The 21658-nt window shown below is 39.8% G+C and overlaps 1 protein-coding gene across 10 annotated transcripts in view; it reads right to left on the reverse strand.

Moving 5' to 3' along the window:
- Nucleotides 1–3218: 3218 nt before the first annotated feature.
- The window catches only part of LOC112568895 (intersectin-1-like), a 46395-nt gene continuing 27955 nt past the window's right edge, over nucleotides 3219–21658 (reverse strand). For 6 of the 10 annotated variants that reach the window (XM_025246429.1, XM_025246423.1, XM_025246430.1 and 3 more), the window contains 4 exons: nucleotides 21326–21449; nucleotides 17925–17977; nucleotides 15041–15076; nucleotides 8422–8904 (listed from right to left, as the gene is read on the reverse strand). In XM_025246429.1, the coding sequence (XP_025102214.1) occupies nucleotides 8757–8904; nucleotides 15041–15076; nucleotides 17925–17977; nucleotides 21326–21449 (361 nt within the window). In that variant the 3' untranslated portion in view covers nucleotides 8422–8756. The other 4 variants (XM_025246427.1, XM_025246426.1, XM_025246425.1 and 1 more) reach the window with 4 other exon arrangements.

The following is a 21658-nucleotide window of genomic DNA, read 5'->3' on the forward strand; positions in this document are numbered from 1 at the left end:
GGGAACGAGGAAGTAAAACTACAAGGATATCTGTTTTTATCTCACATTTTTAATACACGGAGGTCAGCAACGAACAAACATCGAAGGTGCGGAATAAGTCAGCGAGTTGGCGTTTTGTGAAATGTCATACAAGTACATTAACACAAAGCCGAGTAAGGGGATTGTACACCCTGGGAGGTCAAGGAGCTGACGTCTTCTGAAATACAAGTATGTTAACAGGGCCTCTACAGAGGGGACTTTTTCCCTTCTTCCTTTTCCCCGGCTTCATTTGCACACAAGCTTGGGCATTGGCACAGAAAAATGGCGGGCTTCAAATCGCCCTGTCCTTTTTATCTTCAAAAGTAGTGATATTTTGTCTTTGTCTTTTGTCTTGGCCCTTTCAAGACAAATCATACTAAAACCTTTGTGTACTTCAGTTTTGATGTCGCTGAATAAGTAGGAAGTTAACATTTATTCACATGGACATTACTCCTAGCTTTTGTTGTTGTTGATGATGATGGTGATGGTGATGGTGATGATGATGATGATCTCAGTAACGTCAACCAGGGATGAACACAAGCGTCAGTTTGACGCACTTGTGTAAATGACCTGTTGCCATGTTTCAGGGTCAAAAGGCTGGAACTAGACAAGCGGCAATACTTATGGGTTGCTATAAACATACTCAAGTGGTCTTGATAGCACTTATTACCACAAGAGCAGGCTTAGGAATGTCAACGAGGGACACTCGTGAACTGAAGAAAATTTATTTTTACGACTTGTGTCACCAGGATTTCCCAAGAGCTTATCTATAGCTTACTCGTGGCACAGCTAAGCTCTTTTATCTCGGATCTAGCATACAGACTCGTTGACCTGCAGCAGTAGATGTATAGCATTGAATAGAAGTGTTGTCTATTGGTTCTGACAGGTTTTGAAGAACACCTGCATATGCTCAACTTCCCGGTCCACAGACCTTGAGTAATTATTGTGGATATTCAGGTAAACACTCGGGGAGGTGACAAAAGCAAGGGGTTAGGGTTGCCCTGGTGCATTTTTTTTTATCAGCAATACATACGCTACAGCAATATCACAGCAATGAGGTAGATATTCACAAGCTAATCGTTGTAACTCTTCTGTGAGCTCGACTGAGTACCACATTAAATTAGTGCATTGCATAGAATGTGACTGACAACAGATAATTTCTATTTAGAGTCAAGGTGTTTTTCATCTAAGTGGTGGCGGGGAAACTCAAATTCTCACTAGAATGTTTTAAGAAAATAAAATGGTGTGAGAGAGCATGATAAAAAAAAAAACAAACCACACACACAGGGAGAGAGAAGTTTTTTTTTTTTTTGCTTTGAGGCAGGATAATACAAACTACAAGAGCAGACTAGAGAGGGGACATGATATCTAGACAGAATCGTGAGGCTCGTTATCTGTTTCAGCTTTGTTGGCTGCATAGACCAGCCATCACTGAGTGCTGTAGACAGCTGATGCTAATGTTACAATTACTAGTTTGTTGCTCCACTTAATATTGGTCTCCAAATGAGTTTCTTCACTGACATTTCTTTCTAGAGAAGGTTAGGGTGTTGGACAACCCGAGACGTGATCATATATAATGTCAGCTGCTGACTCAGAATAAAACACCACCCACAAAATAAACTACCCCCTAACAACACGCACCGGATTTGCAAATAGTAAAAATGTCAACGTCAGCCGTTATTTGGATAACCGCCCCCCCCCCCCCCCCCCCCCCCCCGTACAAACTCTGAACACGTTTTATTTTCCAGTTCGTGAAGTGTTGATTGTTCCATAACACACCTTTTTGTGGCATCATCCTATAGTATCAGCCACACGAGACACCACTGGCAGATATAACCATCAGGAGTAAAGTTGATTTCAGTACTGGATGTTGATATGCGCGATCACCTTGACTCTTAGTTTTCTGGCCGATCGCGTGGACAAAGAATGGTTCTCTTCAGCATCTACCCCCCCCACACACACACACACACAATGTCATTTAGAATTTTCTAAAACATTCAGCCCTAGAGTGGATGACATCAATTTTCAAACTGACTGCCAAAAGAGCAGGTGGCGTCCACCCCGTATATATAGAGATCGGTTTCGAAATTTCACGAAGTCTACTGTACCTTCCACCCTGTCATAACTTTTCAGCGTGCGCAAGAATGAGTTTTTGGTGGCAATTAAATAAATGGGGACATGTTGACATTTACAACTTAATTTATTGCACAGGTCTTCTGTTAGAACACATGATGTAAACCAGGGGTGAGCAGCATCCGGCAATCATTGGTCTCGCCCGGCTAAGGTAACTGAAGATGAAACTCAAAATTCAGGAAATCTATAGCAACAGAAATTTATATTGAGTGAATCATTATAATATTGTTTTTGAGGGACAAATAACAAACGTCTATTATGAGATGAACAAGACCCAAACGTGTACATGTCGGGACAAACATGTGTATGCTTCTCGAGGGTTGCCCTTGGCCTGTCTGCCTGGCTTGCGTTGAATCAGGGACAGTCAGTGCCAGGCAGGCTGAGACTGTACTTTATAAAATGAACACATTGTGGCAATACTATTGTGTTACCGATATAACAGGCTAATTATTAAGCTGATAATTTTTTATGGCCCAGGAATGATGTTATATATACTCAGATGACCTTTGGCAGAAGAAGGCTCCCTCCCCTGCTGTAAAGAAACAGTGTAACACCTTATTTAAAACATGTGCAGTCACAACTGATGCACACAGCTTAACAGATGCTTCCTGCATTCATATCAGTGCTGTAGCTGTTCATATATTTCATCGCCTGTCCGGTCTCTTTACATATAATGTAACATTGTAGTGTTATTCAAGAACATGGTCTTCATTAGATGTTCAAGTTCTCGTCTTTGATAGCCTCTCCGCTATGGAAGATTCATGGCCTGCATATGATCTATGTCCTGGATACAATTTCAGTTCTACTGCGCTTATTATATTGTTGTCTTATGGAACTATTTTATCATGGAGAAAAGTTGCAATCCAGTGAAACTGATTCCTTCTACTTCAATAGTGAATAAGTTTGCTGCTCTGTATATGGACTGTTCAAGGCTTAGACTCTTTCGTCAGCGATTGAGTTGCAAAATGTATTATCAGCATTTGAATACACAGAAAACAAATACCTCATCTCTTTATGTGATCTTCTTTTCCAATTGTCACTCATAAAATTTCAAAAACACAAAGACCTCCGATTTATGTAATTTATTTATGCACAGCAGAATGAATACAAGGTACAGTGCTCACTGCAAAGTATATGTGCACCTATCAAGCGATACTAAACTGTACATGAAATTTAAAATAACTATTTATTAATTCATACTTGTCAGAAACCTATATTCTGTAACTGTCGAAAACTGTTATCACTTGCTTTTTTTAAGTTGAGGTACTGATTACAAATCTTATACAATAGTACCTTCAAATGTTTCATTTTTTGACACTAGGCAAATCTCAGCTTTGCTCTCCATATTAAGAACCACAACAAGAAGAACAACTGATTAATGTAAGAATTAACTTATATATTAAAAGGTGTGAAAAATTTTAGTTGATAAAAAATAGTATTTAACAATAAAAGCAGAATTTGCCATCTAAGAAATATTACATCTAGAATAAAAACCTCTAACCCTATTCTTGTATCGGGAAGTCTGCATATACGAATGTAAAATAAAATTATTTTTAATTGTATTAATCTGCAAAAATTAAATATTAATATATAACAGTAAGTATACATTATATTGATAAATGAAAATAAAACAGTGTGCCATAAAGAAAATACAATAGAAGAGGGAAACTTAATATACAAACTGTGATGATTACTTCAAAAATTACCAAACACTTATCACACAATTACCATTACATAAGATTATTCAACAGTCAAATTGAAAAGTATCACACTTAAAAACCCACGAAAGAAACAAAATGGGAAAGATATGAATTGCCCAACATTTGCTTAAGAAAGAGAAAATAATATAAAAAGGCACTACTTTTTACATCATGCAATTTTTAGAGTGTAAATGAAAATTCTTAAGGGACACCCAGGAAACTTTCTGAAAAATGTTTAAAAAGGATATAGTGTATGTAAAACGGACAAATTTTAATAAATGGACTATAGCCACTACGTAATGGAAATAAACTTTAACCTTTCTTTGTACCAGCTAACTGATTAGAAAACAAAGCTTTGCTGTTAAAGAACTTATTACATATAGGTCAGTCATGTGTGACCTATGATCACTTTCATGCATACAATCATCCCACCCTCTCTGTCACTCAAACACATACACACACCCCGAACACACACACAAAATTAAATCCAGTAAATGAAACAGTGTACATCCTTATGTATAAAGTATGCTGCAAAACTGAAGAAAAAGCATTTTATATTTTCGCTGATCCACAAACTAAATGAACAGGGGAATTTCTTACAGATGTTTAGCATTTTGCTAGATGATCATACAAAACAGAAAACATTCCTACAATGACACAGAAAATAATACCATAAAATTACAGTAAATAATAGAATGATGCCATGTCAATACTATTTCCAGAAATATTTATGAGTGAAGAAAAATTAAACAGGCACTATACGCAACTTTGTACACACATGGCTGTGTCTGCATTCACAGGAATGTTTGCAGGTGTATGGAGAATCTTTGACACAGTTGTATATGTGATTATAATTTATATGGCACAATTTCTGTTATAGATTAAACGTAACAATACATATGTAAATGTTGCATAAATATAAAACAGAAATAATAGGGAAAATCCCTTGAAAAATCAGAACATGTGAATGTGCCTTTGGACCGGGTACAAATGTGATTTGTGACATACTGGTGATTATTGATCAGAATACTTATCAAATTTTTTTAACATCTTTTCTGTCCTTCCACAATAACTTGCAAGCTGTGCATTGTCAAGTTATGCATAATTTAATAAAATAAAAATACAAAAAGATGTTTATACATTGTACTAAGCAACAAAGAACTGAAATACATCATTATTCAGTATTGCAAATTCTTGCATCATTGGTAATTATGACCAGTGATATGTATCTTTACTTTTGAGTCTTAATTATGCTCATTTCTTGCATGTAAAAGGCTTCCAAAAAGTTAATTATACAATCATCTGTAATATGACTATATAATACCTGTAATCAGAGACACATTTTTGTATTTAAATTTTGTGATGAAATGACATTATGCATTACATAATTCAATAAGGCTCTCATACAAAAACTCCTATGCAAGTATTTTTAGAATGTTCATGAACTTAAAAGTAATTTTACTTACAGATTAACTTGAGTCATTCAGAGATTGAGTTGATTTACTCATCCACTGAGTAAGCATTTTTTTTTAAACTATACATTTTGAGTAAAATATTAAGATTTAAGCCCATACTTCTGGTAAGTCAACATAACATTATGTTTGTTACTAAGAATTTGTAATAAACTTTCTGAAGAAAAGCACAGATGGATTGATCTAATTTCAAATAACTGATGTCCCTGGTGGCTGGAACAAATGCCAGAGCATTGAGCATAACGCTAATGAAGTATTTCCCAGTCAGGAACCACCCTTTTCAACATCAAGATGAGGTCTGGGATGTTCAGAGGCTTGTACTGAATAAATGGAACATACTTCTTTCATATTTTATCAGTAATTCTAATAAATTAAATTTCCGTATTCAAATATCAATTTTGCATGCATGTTAGTTTTTAGTATTAAAAGCTGCTGACTATGCTTTGATGAAAAAATTAACAGCTTTCTTCTTGTCAGTAATCACTTTATCAGTCTTCTTCATAAAATGTCATCCTTTAAATATATCTTAATTTATAATGATGCACTAAACAAAATTATCACAGTTGCAAAAAAAAAAAACATTGAGATGCGCTTAAATCATTTGTGTGCAGGCATATACAGACATACATCCAAGTATGTAATCATGAAGGCAACATAAAAAATAAAATACATTTAACCCCACTTTGGCTTGCAAGCATAAAAAAAAAAATTCTACAGTCCATGCGTGCACTTAAAGCAGTTCGACTTCTCATTCATAGCCAGCTATTCAGCTACAAAGAGGGTTACAAATTGTGTTCCAAACTATCCCCTCATAATACAGCTGAATAGGCTATAGACTCTGTTGCTGGCAAGAGAAACCAACAACCATCCTTATTTTATAATCTCCCCCTCCTTTTACTTAAACTTATACACAGGTGCACATGCATTAAATCTACCTATAAAAATGATTAAGTAAACAAAACTGAATTTATCTCCAGCTGTGCAACAGTAAAGCATTTGTCACCAATGCAGTGAGGATTGTGGGCTGTGGTTTCAGATTTTGCTTCCAACACATTTAATTTCTCTCTGTATAAGGCACCTCCTTGCTGGTCTAACTCACCATGGTATAGCCACAGTTGCTGACATTTAAAGCAGAAACAACCATCACTATATCATAGAAACCAAGCAAAGCAAATATTGTAGAAAAAATTCTTTAATAAGTTCTTTTAAATGAAATAAATTTTTTCACAAGATGCTGCCTAACTTTATACAAACTTAAAAATAATTTATCTTCATAAGCACTTTATCTTTCAAAAGACACATAACAAAAGTGAGATAAGATGTATTAGTTATGAAATGTGGCATGTCAGTGCCAGTGCTTCATCCTTCTCGCAATGCATTATGCTGAGCAAAGTTATAAAACATAGAAGGTCCATATATTACAAGGGCACGAATGACAATCATACTTGGACGTAGAACTATCATAATCTTAAGAAATGCCTTCAAATGATAATGGTGGTGTGGGATGGGCAAAGCTGATGGTGAAAAAGAAATTTCAGGCAACAAAGCCCTAACCCTTCACCATCTCTCCTCACTTCCCCACAAAACAATTAAATTTAAAGGTATATATCTGTATTGCCCAAATTCTATTAATGTTCAATTTATTTCTGTTAACTGAAAACAAAGATTAGTGAGAGGCTGAATGTTATATAGTACTTCAAAAGTACTGGGATGTTCACAGCACTGAAGCCACCATTTTCATGTAAGTGCAAGGAACTGCAGAGTTTGCATACCATCTTCAATCATGTGATCACTGATCATTGCAAAATACATGATCTGTGAGTTACATGCAAGGGTGAGCAAATATTATTAAGCTCTGTACAGCTGTGTAATAAAACCAGCAAGTGCAAGTGTCAAGCCACATTCATGATGCTGGGAGGCAGTAGGGCTAATAAAGATCTACCTACAGGTCAGTGTTAATTTGTAAAAATTGCCATAAACAGAAAAATCAATCTAATTTCAAGTATTGAGCAAAAATTAAAACTGTTAATAATAATTACACAAGCCTATTAGGGGATCAGTTCTCCACATTTTCAGACTGTATTTGGGTTACAACTGCCACTTTTTTCTGATGTCATTGGAATTGTGTTTGATTGTTTACTTGCCTGTGGCCTTTTTCCTCTGCTAATATCAACTCTCTCATTGTTTTTAATCCTCTCTGGCTAATGCCATCAGAGTTTCTTTATTTTTACTAGTCGTTCCTGCGATAGACTTTATCCATGCCAAACAGTCATTTGTTTCAACATTTTACTGTAATTTCTGCTCTGTGATCATCTGGACATTCTCCTGACGATTTGATCAACGCGTTTGATTATTAATACATTCTGCTCCAGTCCAATGACTGTAGATCTCTCTCATTGACAACTTAGGTCTATGAATGTTTTGGACAGAAGAACGACCTGGCTTTCCCATTAACCTTACAGAGCCACAGAAATTTTGTCTGTTGTGTTTTTGTTTGTAATGCAGGAAGAGCCTTGCTTAGGCTGGGATACTGCACTATAAAAGCCATTACTATTAATAATGATGATGATCCAGGTATGCTAGTCAGAAAATCATGGTTATAGCGAGAAATCAAAATGAAAATATTGATGGAAATTGTTACAGCTGTATGTACATGTGCAAGGATATCAGATTGCCCTCTCCCACCTAAAAATAGTACTAATACCAACCTAATACATCAAGAAGGTATATACTCTGTACATAACTGGAATTTTGATGAAGATAGAACACTATGCATTCAAAAAAAAAAATCACATGATCAATGAGCTTAAAAAATACCATAAACCACTGCCAGATTTTTCAAAACAAAAAAAAAAAAAAAAAAAAAAAAAAAAGGAAAAAGGCTTTAAGGGCTTTAAGCTCCAGAAGCACCATTTCATGCAATGGATAAGACTGATATAACTGGTAGGAAACCACAGATCTACACCACAAGTGCGACTGAAATGATAGGCAATTTATCAGAAGGGGTAAGAAGCAGATAAAGCAAGGTCCTATCCCCCAAAAATGTAAAAATAAAACTACCTTCATTTCATGCTGTGGGCGAGTTGTGAACACTGCAAGTTTACAGATCAGAAGTGGTTATCAACATGTATATCTTCAATGAAAGCATTCTGAAATCTGCTTATATTATTCAATGCTACACAAACATGCCAGATGTACATTCACTTTACTTCCCGGATGAATATTTGTATCTGAAAATCTTAGTGGACTGATATCAAAAGTCACATGACAAATGAGAAAAAAAAAAAAAAACCCAATGAAGCAGACCTAAATATACAAGGTTTCTTCTTGAGTGTTCTGATAAATGTCTTTTTTATCTCTAATGATAAATCACAAATATTCACTAGGCATTCATTTTTGAGACAAATTTAAGAATGATGCAAAATGGTAATCACTACAATTTCTCTAATCTTCCCGATATTGGAGGCAAAGGCTGTCTTCCAGGTGATGGAACAGGCAGATCTCTAGCTGAATTACGCTCAATAGAGGTGAGTCTGCTAGGCTTTGGTAAAGGCCTTGATGATATTTGTGTATTCCCTGTGCTTTGGGTTTTAGGAAAGAAACAATGAAGTGTATTTACTACAGTGTCGTAATCATTTTCAAATGATTCATTTATCATCAGTATGCTCGCACCTGGCTGATAATTACAAAGAAAAATTGAACTTACCAGGCAAAAGAGCAAAATCCTTGTTTGAATAAATTTGTTTAGACTCAGGAACATTATTAATTAGATATGACCATTGCCTAATTTGCACTTTTACCAGTATGGCAAAACTAACTGTCTCACATTGTTTGTTTGTTTGTTTGTGATTAATGCTGGGCCAGCAACTAGGGCTATATCACAGCAACAAAAGTAATTTTGACTTTAAAAGTTCAGGGACAAAACTTTCCAAGTCATATGACCATAACATTCTTTAAAAAGTCAACACAATGCGTAAACAAAATGTAAAAGAGTGGATAAAGCGTACAAAGGGTTGGTGAAGCCAAAAAGGCCACCAACAAACCAAAGATCAAAAGAAAACTATCAGGACATAAAATTTCTTAAATCTGATGGTGAAGTCCTATCCTCCTTAAAAATGTAAAGATCGCTGCCAATGGTACGGACCCGAACAAGGAAAACAAAGAATTCGCTGCAAAAAACTGCCGACTGATAGTCTGGAGCTCAGGACAAACAATCAAAATATGTAACACATTAAAATTTCCCCTTAATCATTGACAAACAAGTGGTGGTTCACAGGTGTGTCCTAACTTCAATCTAGCAAGGACCACCTCCTCCCACCTCACAGGTTGGCACGAAGGAAGGCGGTCGGAAAGACAGGAAAGAGTGGCATGTAATTTATTTTGGCCAAGAGTGTCCCAGTGGCGTTGCCATAAGGACTGAATGTAGGCTGAGAAGAAAGGTTTACAGTAATTTTCCAGGGGACTGACATGCAGCCTTGGCAGCCTGGTCTGCTCGAACATTGCCTGGGATACCAGCATGGCCAGGAGCCCAAATAAAAACAATGTCCTTATTTTGCTGAATAAGTGCTGCATGAATTTTATGAAACTGGACCACAAGAGGCTGGTTAAAATCAATGGAAAGGAGACGGAGAAAAAAGTGGAGGCACACCAGATTCTGCGTACAAACTTTGTACAGGAGTGGTGCGGAAGGCACCCAAACAGATGTGGAGCCCTTGGTGATGAATAGGATCGAGAATTTTAAGGTAGGACTCTCGAGCAGAGTCGTAGATGATGGACCCATAGACTAGCTTGGAGTGGACCAGGGCATGATACAGACGTGGCCAACCACTCTAAGAATGTCCAATGGCTTTCTGGCAAGAAAGGCCTAGATATTTGATATGAGAGAGTAAAGACGGTTTATTGTCAAAGATGACCCAAGGAATTTTACTTCCTGGACCATTTTGAGTATAGTGCCATTAACAAAAATAGATGGCTTTGGAAACATACCTCTCAGTTTGCAAAAGTGGATGCATACTAACTTCTTTTGAAAAAATATGAAGCCATTTTCTTTCACCCACCTTTGTACAGCGTTTATACACAGCTGAAGCCAGTGTTCAAGGCATGGTAGGGATCAACCTCGAATGCAGAGAGCTAAATCATGTGCATGTAACGAGGCCTCCAAACCTGGACAGACAGATTTCAAGAATGAATATATTCTGAGGTTGAAAAGAGTTGGATAAAGAATGCTGCCCTGAGGGACGCCCATTTCCTGTTCCTGAGGATCAGACAGGATAGATCCACCTCGCATTTGAAAAAGGTGATGCGAAAGAAAATTCTTGATGAAGAGTGGCATACGACCCTGGATGCCAATGTAGTGAAGGTCCAAGAACACCTTGCTTCCAGGTAGTGCCGTACGCCTTCTCCAAATCAAAAAACATGTCTAAAATATATTCTTTGCCAACAACTGCATCCCTGACAAAAATTTCAAAATGGACAAAATGGTCCAGGATGCTCCGGCATTTTCTGAAGCCACACTGCAGGTTGGAGAGGAGACCTTGGGATGCCAGGTGAGCCGAGTATTCTTCATGCTTTCTAGAGTTTTGCACAGACAACTAGTAAGAGCGATAGGACAGTAACAGTTGGGATCAAAAGGGATTTTTCCGGGTTTTGGGATGGGCACCACGACTGCCCCTCTCCACGAGGGAGGGAAACAGCTGGACACCCAAATAAAGTTAAAGATGTCTAGAAGGAGAAGGAGGGAAACAGCTGGACACCCAAATAAAGTTAAAGATGTCTAGAAGGAGAAGGAGGGAAACAGCTGGACACCCAAATAAAGTTAAAGATGTCTAGAAGGAGAAGGACATATTCCGTGGAAGATAAGTCAGCAGTTGATAATAAATATTGTGTGGGCCCGCGTAACGTTTTGTGAGGAGTGCGTTATGAATGTATACGTGCGTGCATATACATTTGCATGTAAAACTCGCTCGCCACCTCTCTTCTACCGTTTTCACACAAAAAGGTCCGGCCAACAGTTAACACATTTAATGTTCTAAGAAAAAAAAGTGGCAATAAAATGTGAAAAAACAATAAAATAGTTCTACCACCTACTATCTACCGTCCGTAGGAAGTTAATTATTCTCCCGACATTTGGCACTCCGCTCTTCAGGTAATCTGATGCCAGCAGTCAGACGATTCTGTGTCCACACACACTGTCGGTACAGAAGTCCGCCGAACAGACGACCATAGAGTTATATTCACGTCGGGAAATCGTCGTCACGTATGTTCCCACGGACTGTTGACCGGCGAATAATATCCTAGGCAGCTATTAACACAGTGGAGCCGGTCATATATCCAAATGAATTCCAAGCGTGCCCAAACGGGCAAAACGTTAATGATGGAAATCAAAATGTTTGAAGTCCAAGACAACAAGGCTTTGGCTCACGACTTTGTAGGTCTGCTTTGTTATGATAATTTCCCAGTGAAAACGTTGGATTGTTACCACCCTTCGGTAGAGAAGTTGGCGATTCAGCACTACCCTATGTCAGGAGCGGTGTTAGCGTCCGTTATTCACGTGCCGCTAATACAGTGGAAGGTCTGTCCACATACACAGATTTTCACTGAATGCCTCTCAGATCGCAGTGAATGACTGTCGACTCCGTGTCGCTCTATTCACTTCGATGTCTCACCTCAGAATCTTCCCCCGCGTCTGTTACACGCGTGAAGTCAATGCGTCGGAGGTCTTTCTCCTCAGGTAGCTCAGCTCTGAATGTCCGAACGGTCAAAACATTAACACCTTCGGTAGAGAAGGTGGCGATTCAGCACTACCCTTCGGTAGTTACGGTGATAGCGTCCGTTATTCTCGTGCTGCTAATACTGTGGAAGGTCCGTCCTCATACACAGATTTCCACTGCACGACTATCAGAAGTAAAGCCCATAACGGATCGCAGTGAATGTCGGCCGTCTCCGTGTCGTACTGTTGACTTGGATGTCTCACTGCTGAATACACCATCCTTTATACGCGTGAGACCAGTGTGTCGGAGGTCTGTCACTGCAAGCATCTCGGCTCTGACTGTCCTGGGAAATGTTATGCGAACTACCTTATTTTCCCCTTACTCTGGTTTTTGGTCAATACAGCGCCAAGCCATTGGGTAACTAGGACGACCGCTTAGCGACCCTTCGTGGAGTCCATGCCGACCAATCATAATCTCTGAGCCGAGAAGTCGGCATGGCTCCCACCTCAACTGACTGCAGTCGCTGTAGTTACGCCTTGTCAACTTCCTTACGTCAAAACCCACTGAATGACGTCAAAATTGGAGATTGCATCGGCATTCGCGTGACTGCTCTCCCCTGGTATCACAGCTCAGACCTACGGCCTGAGACAACAAACAACTAGAAACAAGAAACAACATTCGCTTTGAATCGGGAATCGTTACAGCCCGGTGCAGAGTCCTTGCACTTCTGAAGGGCCTACTGCAGTTCAGAGGCAGAAAAGGGTAGATTGTACTTTTCGGAGTTATCGGAAGAAAAGTCACAGCCAGAAGTTTTCTGAACAGATTTCAAGCGCTGGAAATCTGGAGAGTAGTGAGAAGAGGAGGAGTTGTGAGCAATGGTGGATGCCAAGGAATTAGCAACATCTTGTGCAGATGGCCTATCGAGCCAGACTTTTATCTTTCTCATGGCCGCTCACACCGCCTGGGAAGTGGTGCTGGAGGACAGTGAAGGCACAAACCTCTACCAAGCAAGTTTTCTTGCCAGTTAAAAAATATAACGAGCACGAGCTCTACTACGTTAAAAACTTTTCACATTTTCAGGAGTCGGTTGGTGGAAGGAAAGGCGCTGGGCCTTCTTCCGAGCGCGTTGGGCCACCCTACACTCCTCTGCAAACCAGGGCGTACGTGGATCGCTACTACGATGCCTTCGTGCAGGAATCGTCTCTGAGGAGATTTCATTTAACATTGGGGTGAAGAGCTTAGCATGATGTAACGTGGGATCATTTCTAAGGTATTTTACCTCGAAATTAAAACTAAAACTTCGTAAGAGGCGGGTGGAGCAAAGGGTCTGAAAGACAGGCCAATGTGCCTTAGTCAGATTCCACCCGCCATTATAAAGATTATCGTCCTGCTCCACACTAGTTAAAAATTGTAAAATGATAGGAAAGTGATCGCTGCCGCACAGGTCGTCGTGTACAGCCCAGTTAAAATCTAATAACAGTGCTGGGCTGATCACTGACAAATCGACTGCTGACACTGTGCTACTGTATGGATTGCAAAAGGTGTTAAAACCGTCGTTCTAAAGGCAGAGATCACTTTCCATAAAAAATGATCCCAACAACTCTCCTGTGGTGTCAGTCGAGGCCCCGCTCCACAAGGGGTGGTGCCCATTAGAGTCCCCCAAAAGAAGGACGGGAGCAGGAAGTTGGGACAAAAGACCCTCAAGGTAATGTCGGCATATCCGAGCAGAAGGAGGCAGATAGACACAGCAAACAGTGATAGTCTTGTCCAGGGTAACCTGGGCAGCAAGAGCTTGAAGAGGAGTGGAAAGTGGTATCTGGCTAAACAAAAGGTTAGAGTGAATGAGAAGAGCAGTCCCAGCTGAAGGGTCATCAGTCTGTGAGTCCTGACGTAGAACTCGATAGCTTTTGAAGGAAAAAAGTGGTAGAAGGTAGAAGAAGAGTCTCCTGCAGTGTTATAATATCAAGAGAGAAACGAGATGCTAGGCATTGGTGTTCTTCAAAGTTGGCTCGGATCCCTCGACAATTTCTTAGAAGGATTGCAGACATAGTTTACCTGTGAGGAAAAGACGCAGAGCGCCTCACAGAAACAGAGGGAGAAGATGAAGAAGGCAGGGGACGGCGGGATGGAGAAGGCGACACTAAACGTCGCTCATCCACATTCATGCCCTGCTGGCCAAGAGAAGCAAAGCGATTAGAAATAGGGATTGATGGTTCTGCTGTGGTAATCCCAGATGTTGTCTCTTGAGTAGTGGGTTTTTCTGGCCTTTTTGTTTTTGTGTTCTTGTCTGTCTGCGGTGGGTTATTCTTGTTCTTTTGTGATTTTGTGTTGCGTGCTTGCTGGCGTGCAGTATTTCTGACTGGTGAAGGGGATGCTTTGACTGTGATGCTTGTGTAGTTTGAGATTTTTGTGATGACTGGGTGCTAAGGAAGAAGAAGACAGGAGAAAGACCTGTAAAGACAGAAGATAGGAAAGATAAAACTGTAGTATGTCAGGGAGATGTGTGATTAGAAGAAGAATACAGATGAAAGGGCCAGGGAGAAAAAAGAAAAGCATAAGAAAAAAAGGGGTAAGCCAGCTCAGTCAACTAGCCAGAGAGAGTCTGGGTGTTCACCCCAAGCACGAGAAGCCGGGCCCAGGGGGGCTCCGTTTTTCAGAAGTTCTTTGTTCTTTACATTGTGCCCATTCTTCTCCCAGCTTATTCTCTTAATTTATCAAGCGTGCAATTGTAGTCTTTGTGAAGCTGGTAATTTGCCTAAGCCAATGCTGACTGATGTTTGGTAGTTGTTGCTTGATCTGATCCAAGAAACCTATTTTTTTCACCTAACGTCAAGTCCCGCTAAGGCATTTTGGCAGTAGAGACAAGACACAGTTCACTGACTGAAGTGTTCTGATGAAACCTTGGTGCTTTTGGATCAAGATATGGATGTCAGGAGGAAGACCGCATACTAAAATACTGTATTAACAGTAAATGCTAATTTCAATTATAAAATTCAACAACTCTTACCTGTTCATGGTCATATTATCACTGTCACTTTGTTTCCTGAAAAACAATAAATAGTTAAGAATCAGAAATGCAACCTGAATATGAAGCAATCTGAAACTATTCATTAATATCAAATTTAGTTTATTTAGTCTTAAAAGTCAATAGTTAAAACTACAATACAATTAAAACAAAGATTTCTTGCAAGTTTCATCAAAATTTACGCCCTGAAGATTCTGAAATGAGTAAACAAAATATCATATTACAAAGTTTATGTGATTTAATTTATGTCAGCACCCTATTCTAATAAATAAAAAGCAGCAGAAATGGTAAGTGGACATTAAAGCAGTGGTTCTGAAAGTATTTCAGACCGTGGATCAATTTACTAAAGTAAAAAATATCGCGGTCCATCAAGGCCTAAAATCATTGCACCGTGAATTTCAAATTTAAATTGCTGTATTTGTTTTATTACAATTCAAAACTAAATGTACTTTTTTGACAGTAGTATAATAATAAGTTTACATAAAATTACATACTTCAAAAAGTTCTTTATTAATTAACATGTTAATGCAATGAATGAATGTAAGTGTTTTTGATGAGATATTATAGTGATAATATCTGGATTAAGTAAGTTGACTATAATTTTTACACAGATAGTATTGCCTTTTGGGATCCTCATATTTGAAACAAATCTGGAAAGGTCTTTTCGTATCAGTAGAAGAATTCCACCACAGCTGCGGCCCTTGGTGACATAGTTTTATAGCCAGTACATGGATAACCATGAAGTTGTTAAAGAGGGAGAGGAAGAAGAAGGCAGGTGGTGGTGGGATGGAGAAGGCAACACTAAATGTTGCTCATCCACACCCATGTCCTGCTGGCCAAGAGAAGAAAAGTTGTTAGAAAAAGGGATTGATGGTGCTGCTGTGGTAGTCCCATATGTTTTCTGCTGAGTAGTGGGTTTTTCTGGCGATTTTGGTTTTGCTTTTGTGTTCTCATTTGTCTTCTGTATGGTATTCTTGTTTCTTGGTGATTTTGTGTGGCGTGCTTGCTGGTGTGCAGTGTTTCTGACTGGTGAAGCGGGATGTTTGGACTGTGATGATTGTGTGGTTTGAGATGCATGTGTGATTTGAGACTTTTGTGATGATTTGGTGCCACTACAGCTTGTAGGAGGAGGCGTAGCCTGACAGACTGAAACAGGACCCTCAGAAAAGACCTATGTCATGTCCATCTGGATAGATACAGAGATATTGACGGTCGTTTTGTGACAGCTGCCAAGTAGGAGATGGAGCTTACACTAGAAGATACTTCTGAGGCCATTCACTACACGATGGCAAACATCGAAGTAATAGACACCAGATTGCGCACTTACGCATTAAATGGCCGCCTCTTCTTTCCACTTCGGGCCGTTTCTAGAAGCAGCATGAGATCTATCACAGTTTGCACATTTGGTGCTTGAAGAACAATCAGCTGCAGCGTGGCCTGTACCGCTGCAGCGAAAGCAGCGGGCTTGGGACTACAGAAGCTAGCCCATGACCATAACACTGACAGCTGAAGCAGTGCAACGGTGAAGGTTTGTACATAGAGACTTTGACACGCAAATACCCAGCATCACAGAAGTCAGGTATTTTTGGCAAGCTGACAGTTAATAGAAGAGTATTTGTAAGAACAGATTCTCCACCCTTCTTTAGGATAACCCTCTGGGTGCCAGTTCTGATTTGATGTCGGCATCGGACATTCCAGCAAGGTCACGGTAATGAATGACTCCCCTTGATGAGTTCAGGGATAGATGAGGAGTTACCTTTATGAGTTGATCAACAAACTGTTTTCTGTCCCATCAGTGCATGGCCTCAGATGCTTTCTGATTTGCGCACTGGACAAGAAATTGTCCAGAGCGCAGACGTGTAACAGAAGAGAAAGTTTGTAGAGATGTTTTTGAACCCTATTGCGAAAGGGGAGAGGGACGAAAACGGCCAGGCCGGAACTGTGCCTTGGTATTCACCCCTGGCACGAGAAGCCGGGCCCACGGGGGCTGGCAGTAGATGCTTCACAGTGATGTCAGCAAGTCCACCTTACTCAGATTATACATAAAAATTAAAAATAAAGAAGCGCGCTGCATTACCAAGGATGACGGATGATGTGGTTAAATGATGCAATGCTTGCGCTGTCATGCAAAGACTTAGTTGGTAAGTGAGCGTTTTATATGAACGAGCAGCTGGGCATCAATAAAATTAAAACTCGTGTGAAATAAATACTGGACTAATCAGCGTATCTAGCGATTTAAACTTCACTTAGATGACGTATGATGACTGTCAGACGCTGACCACCTGACAAACACGTGCGGCCCACAACCGGTCCGCAGACCACACTTTGGGAACCACTGCATTAAAGCCTTCACAAAATTGCTTATAGACAGACCTATATGACTGATCCCCATCCACTGACTATTTAATAATGCCCACAAGACTCAAAAATACAACTGCACATCAAGCCAACTTTCAATGAGAAGGGATCTTAAAGACTTTATACAAAAAGCATAAGCAAAAAAGAAAAAAAAGCATTGTATACTGCTTGTACATTTAATCAATTCTATTCTGTGACCAGGGCAAAATCAACGACACTGCTTGATGATAAATGATAATAATGTTGCTCATACCACAAAAAAGTTTCCTTCTTTCACAGTCTGCTTATGCATCTGAGTACCTTCCAGTCCTAATTAATTATGAATCTTCATAGTATTAGACAAAGAATTAGGACATTCAAAAGAAAGAATTTTCATGTTGAATCTGAAAAACATGATAATTAACCATTAAACAAGCCCATGAAAATATAACCTATTGAGCATGATTTCTATATGGGCTTGAGATCTGATTAAAGTTGGTCAACAATTCAACACAAAAAGCATCCATACCAGCATATTCCTTTTTTCTTCAATGTCACATCGCTGTGTGGAAACCAACCAGTCTGCAATTAAAATAAAATCCATCTTAGATAGCCTACATATACAGAATGTGAAGGATGTAAGCATTATCTTTTCCTATGAAATAATAGTCCAATGACAAAGATCTTCCACCATTGCCTGCTCTGTGCTACGTTTATCATGCCCTAACCCAGTGATGCACAACCTTTTTCGGCCTGCGGGCCATATTCCCTTCCGACACGCGTGTCGCGGGCCGCTTCACCGCAAAAATTACAAAACAAAAAAAAAAAAAAAAAAAAAGAAATAGAACATACCATTTTTATTAGAAAAAAGTTGTACTTAGTGGATATTGAAGCTGCTTTTCCGAAACAGCTTCTGAATGTCTGGCTGCATCGAAGAACACCAAGTCTGAGCACTGAATCGAAATGTTCGTCCGCGAGGCGATTACGTAAGATGGGTTTCGCCCGTTTCATCACTGAAAACGTTTGTTCACACACATAAGTACTTGTAAACATCGTGATCATCCTTAACGCTTGTTTTCGGAAATTTGGAAAGTTTCTGCAGGCAACACTGCGTAGAAAGCAATTGTCTGCATCGCTCGAAATTTGTCAAGTAGGGATGTCTGGCTTTGCAAGTCAATCAGTTCCAGTTTCAGGTTCTGTCAGGGCACTTGACACATCTGCCGCAAATGGATTTTCGAAGAGACGTATTTCATCCTTCAAATCATGAAAATCCTTAAATCTTCACTGAAATTATCCTTCAAGAGCCCAAAAGTTCTATCATTCTTTCTTTTGGGAAAGACATAAGTTGCTGCTGATCCTGACGTAGAGAGTACACGTTGGGAAGTGGACAAGCTCCATCCTTCCGCCTGCTGAATGAAGAGAAGTAATTTCGCTTGGAATGCTGTTATGTCCGCATACACATGCGAAATCAACTTGTCTTTCCCTTGTAGTTTGGTGTTGAGTTCATTCAGATGTGACGTGATGTGGCATAAAATCGCCAAATCCCACAGCCACGAGGGGTCGTTCAGCTGAGGCACTTGCTTTGATTTCTCCGTCATAAAAATGTCAATCTCATGTCTCAAATCAAAAAACCGTTTAAGTACCTTTCCTCGGCTTAACCAGCGGACTTCACTGTGAAAGAGAACGTCTTCATATTCGCATTCTATTTCTGTCAAAAATTCCTTGAAAGTTCTGTGGTTCAACGCCTGTGATCTGATGAAGTTTACAGTGCTGACCACAATCTTCACCACATGGTCCAGATTCAACACCTTGCCACAGAGATTTTGTTGGTGAATAATGCAATGAAGCCGCAGAGGCTCGGTTCCATTAGACTCGACGACTTTTCTAATAACCTTGATGCCAGTCCGCTGTGGCACCCAACCATACTTCTGGCACCATCGGTAGTCACTCCCACTAATTTTTCCCAAGGAAGAGCAAGACCCTCTATTACGGCTGAAACTTCTTTGAATAGGTCTTCGCCAATGGTGTTCCCGTGCATGCCCCTCATGGCCGCTAACTCTTCTGTAAGTTTAAAATCGCTGTTTGTACCGCGAATAAATACCAAGAGTTGAGCGGTGTCGGATGAGTCGGTTGACTCGTCAGCAGCAATAGAAAACATTTCGAAACGTGCTGCTTTGTCCCTTAGTTTTGACTGCAGATGTTTCCCCATATCCTCCACTCGCCGTGCAATTGTCGTGCGAGAAAGGCTGACGGCTTCAAATGCATTCTTCTTTTCAGGACACAGTTCCTCAACCACTGCTAGCAAGCACTTTTTTACGCATTCACCGTCGGAAAATGGCTTCACTTCTCTGCTCAAAATGTGAGCAACTCGGTAGCTTGCACTTACCGCCGCCTCATTTTCTTGTCTTTTCTTGCTAAATATTCTCGTCAAGCCTCCAATTTCTTGACGTAACTTAGCAATCTTTTCTGTGCGGCTCGAACCAAGGATGCCATCATACTTGTTCTTGTGCTTTGTTTCATAGTGCCGTTTAATGTTGTGTTCCTTAAAAACAGCCACACTTTCTTTGCAAATCAAACACGTTGGCTTGCTATCATGTTGTATAAAAAAAGTACAGATCTGTCCACTTTTCTTAGAAGTTTCTGCACTCAGAGTCAACTCTTCGTTTCTTCGGCTCTCCCATTTCACCTGCGCACAACTGTCACCCGCCACGACTAAAGGACATTTTAGTACTATGTCACAAACCTGCTGTGTTATTTTCTTTAAATGTTTTTTTTTTTTTTTTTTTAGCTAGGAAGGGGATAGGAAATTGGAAAGAGGGAGGTTGGAAGTGTCAACAGTCTGAGGCGGGCCGCGCCATACGGGGATGGCCGGCTGATCTGTGTTTAATTAAGTTTGGTGTTGATAGGTTGTTTTGTTGGAAGAACAAAGGAAAGAGTGTGGTAGTGCTTTGGATGTGTGTGGTGTGACTGTTTTGTTTTTTTTCTTGACGGGAGAGGAGCGAACAAGTCTTGAACGACTTGTGGTGTAGTCCCGAATTTGCTACTTATCTAAAGATTGGTTTTGTTTTTCTCTCCAGGTTTTCTTTGTGTTTTTACCTGCCGTCATTATTATATATTATTGTCCAACTCCAGACCAGTTAAAAATTTTTAAATTAGAGGAAAGTGAACTCTGCCGCACAGGTTGTGTACTGCCCAGTTAAATTCTAAGAACAGTCTTGGGCTGACCGCTGATAAATCGACTGCTGACATTATACTACTGCATGGACGACAGGTGTTAGAGCCATCATTCAAAAATCAGAGATCACTTACCATAAAAAATTATCAACAGCTCTCCCCTGGGGTCAGTCGAGGCCCCACTCCACAAGGGGTGGTGGCCGTTTGTTCCCCCCCCCCCCTTCAAAAAAAAGGACGGAAGCAGACAGTTGGGTCAGACGACCCTCTGATTTGATATCAACCCATCAGGGACCTCAACCCCCAGGATTCCATCCTCTCCCAACACGGGTTGCCTTGCACGGCAAACGTAGGGGGCCTAAAGGATCAAAAGAAAGGTATGAGGGGAAACCAGAAGACAGGAGAAAGGATAAAACTGTAGTATGACAGGGAGATTTGAAGAAAAATATAGATGAAAGGGAGAAAAAAGAAAAGGATAAGAAAAAAGTGTGGGCCAGCTTTGACACCGAGCCAGAGAGAAGGATATAGTACTGAAACCTTTGAAAGTCAGCTTGTTATCTTGATTCCAATTATGCAAAACCTCCACAGTTCTCACACTAAAACACACACACAGAGAAATAAATGCCCAAACAGACACATGCGCACATGGACACAGAGTGAAGGAAAAATTTGAATTACATACAATCTTCAGTTGCTACAGAAGCTCTACTTCCTCTAATTTGATGAAATTGCAAGTGAAGACTAAAAGTGAAGACTAACCTTGCAACACTGTATGCCTTGCCATACTGTTTCCAACTGCTTTCTGACAAATATAGTACTGCCACTCTTGAAAGTCAGCTCATTATCTTTATTCCAATTATGCAATGCCTCCACTGTCCTCACACTAAAAAAAACAACAAAAAAACACACACAGAGGCTTAAATGCACAAACATATACATATGTGCACATGGACACAGAGTGAAGGAAAATTTTGAATTACACACAATCTTCAGTTGGTACAGAAGCTCTGCTTCAAGTACTTTGATGAAATTGCAATATTCAGCTATTTGACAATTTTATTTTTCAATGATAAGTCCTCTAGATGTCAGTAA

The sequence above is a fragment of the Pomacea canaliculata genome, linkage group LG7 (genome assembly GCF_003073045.1).
Source record: "Pomacea canaliculata isolate SZHN2017 linkage group LG7, ASM307304v1, whole genome shotgun sequence".
NCBI classification, from domain to species: domain Eukaryota; kingdom Metazoa; phylum Mollusca; class Gastropoda; order Architaenioglossa; family Ampullariidae; genus Pomacea; species Pomacea canaliculata.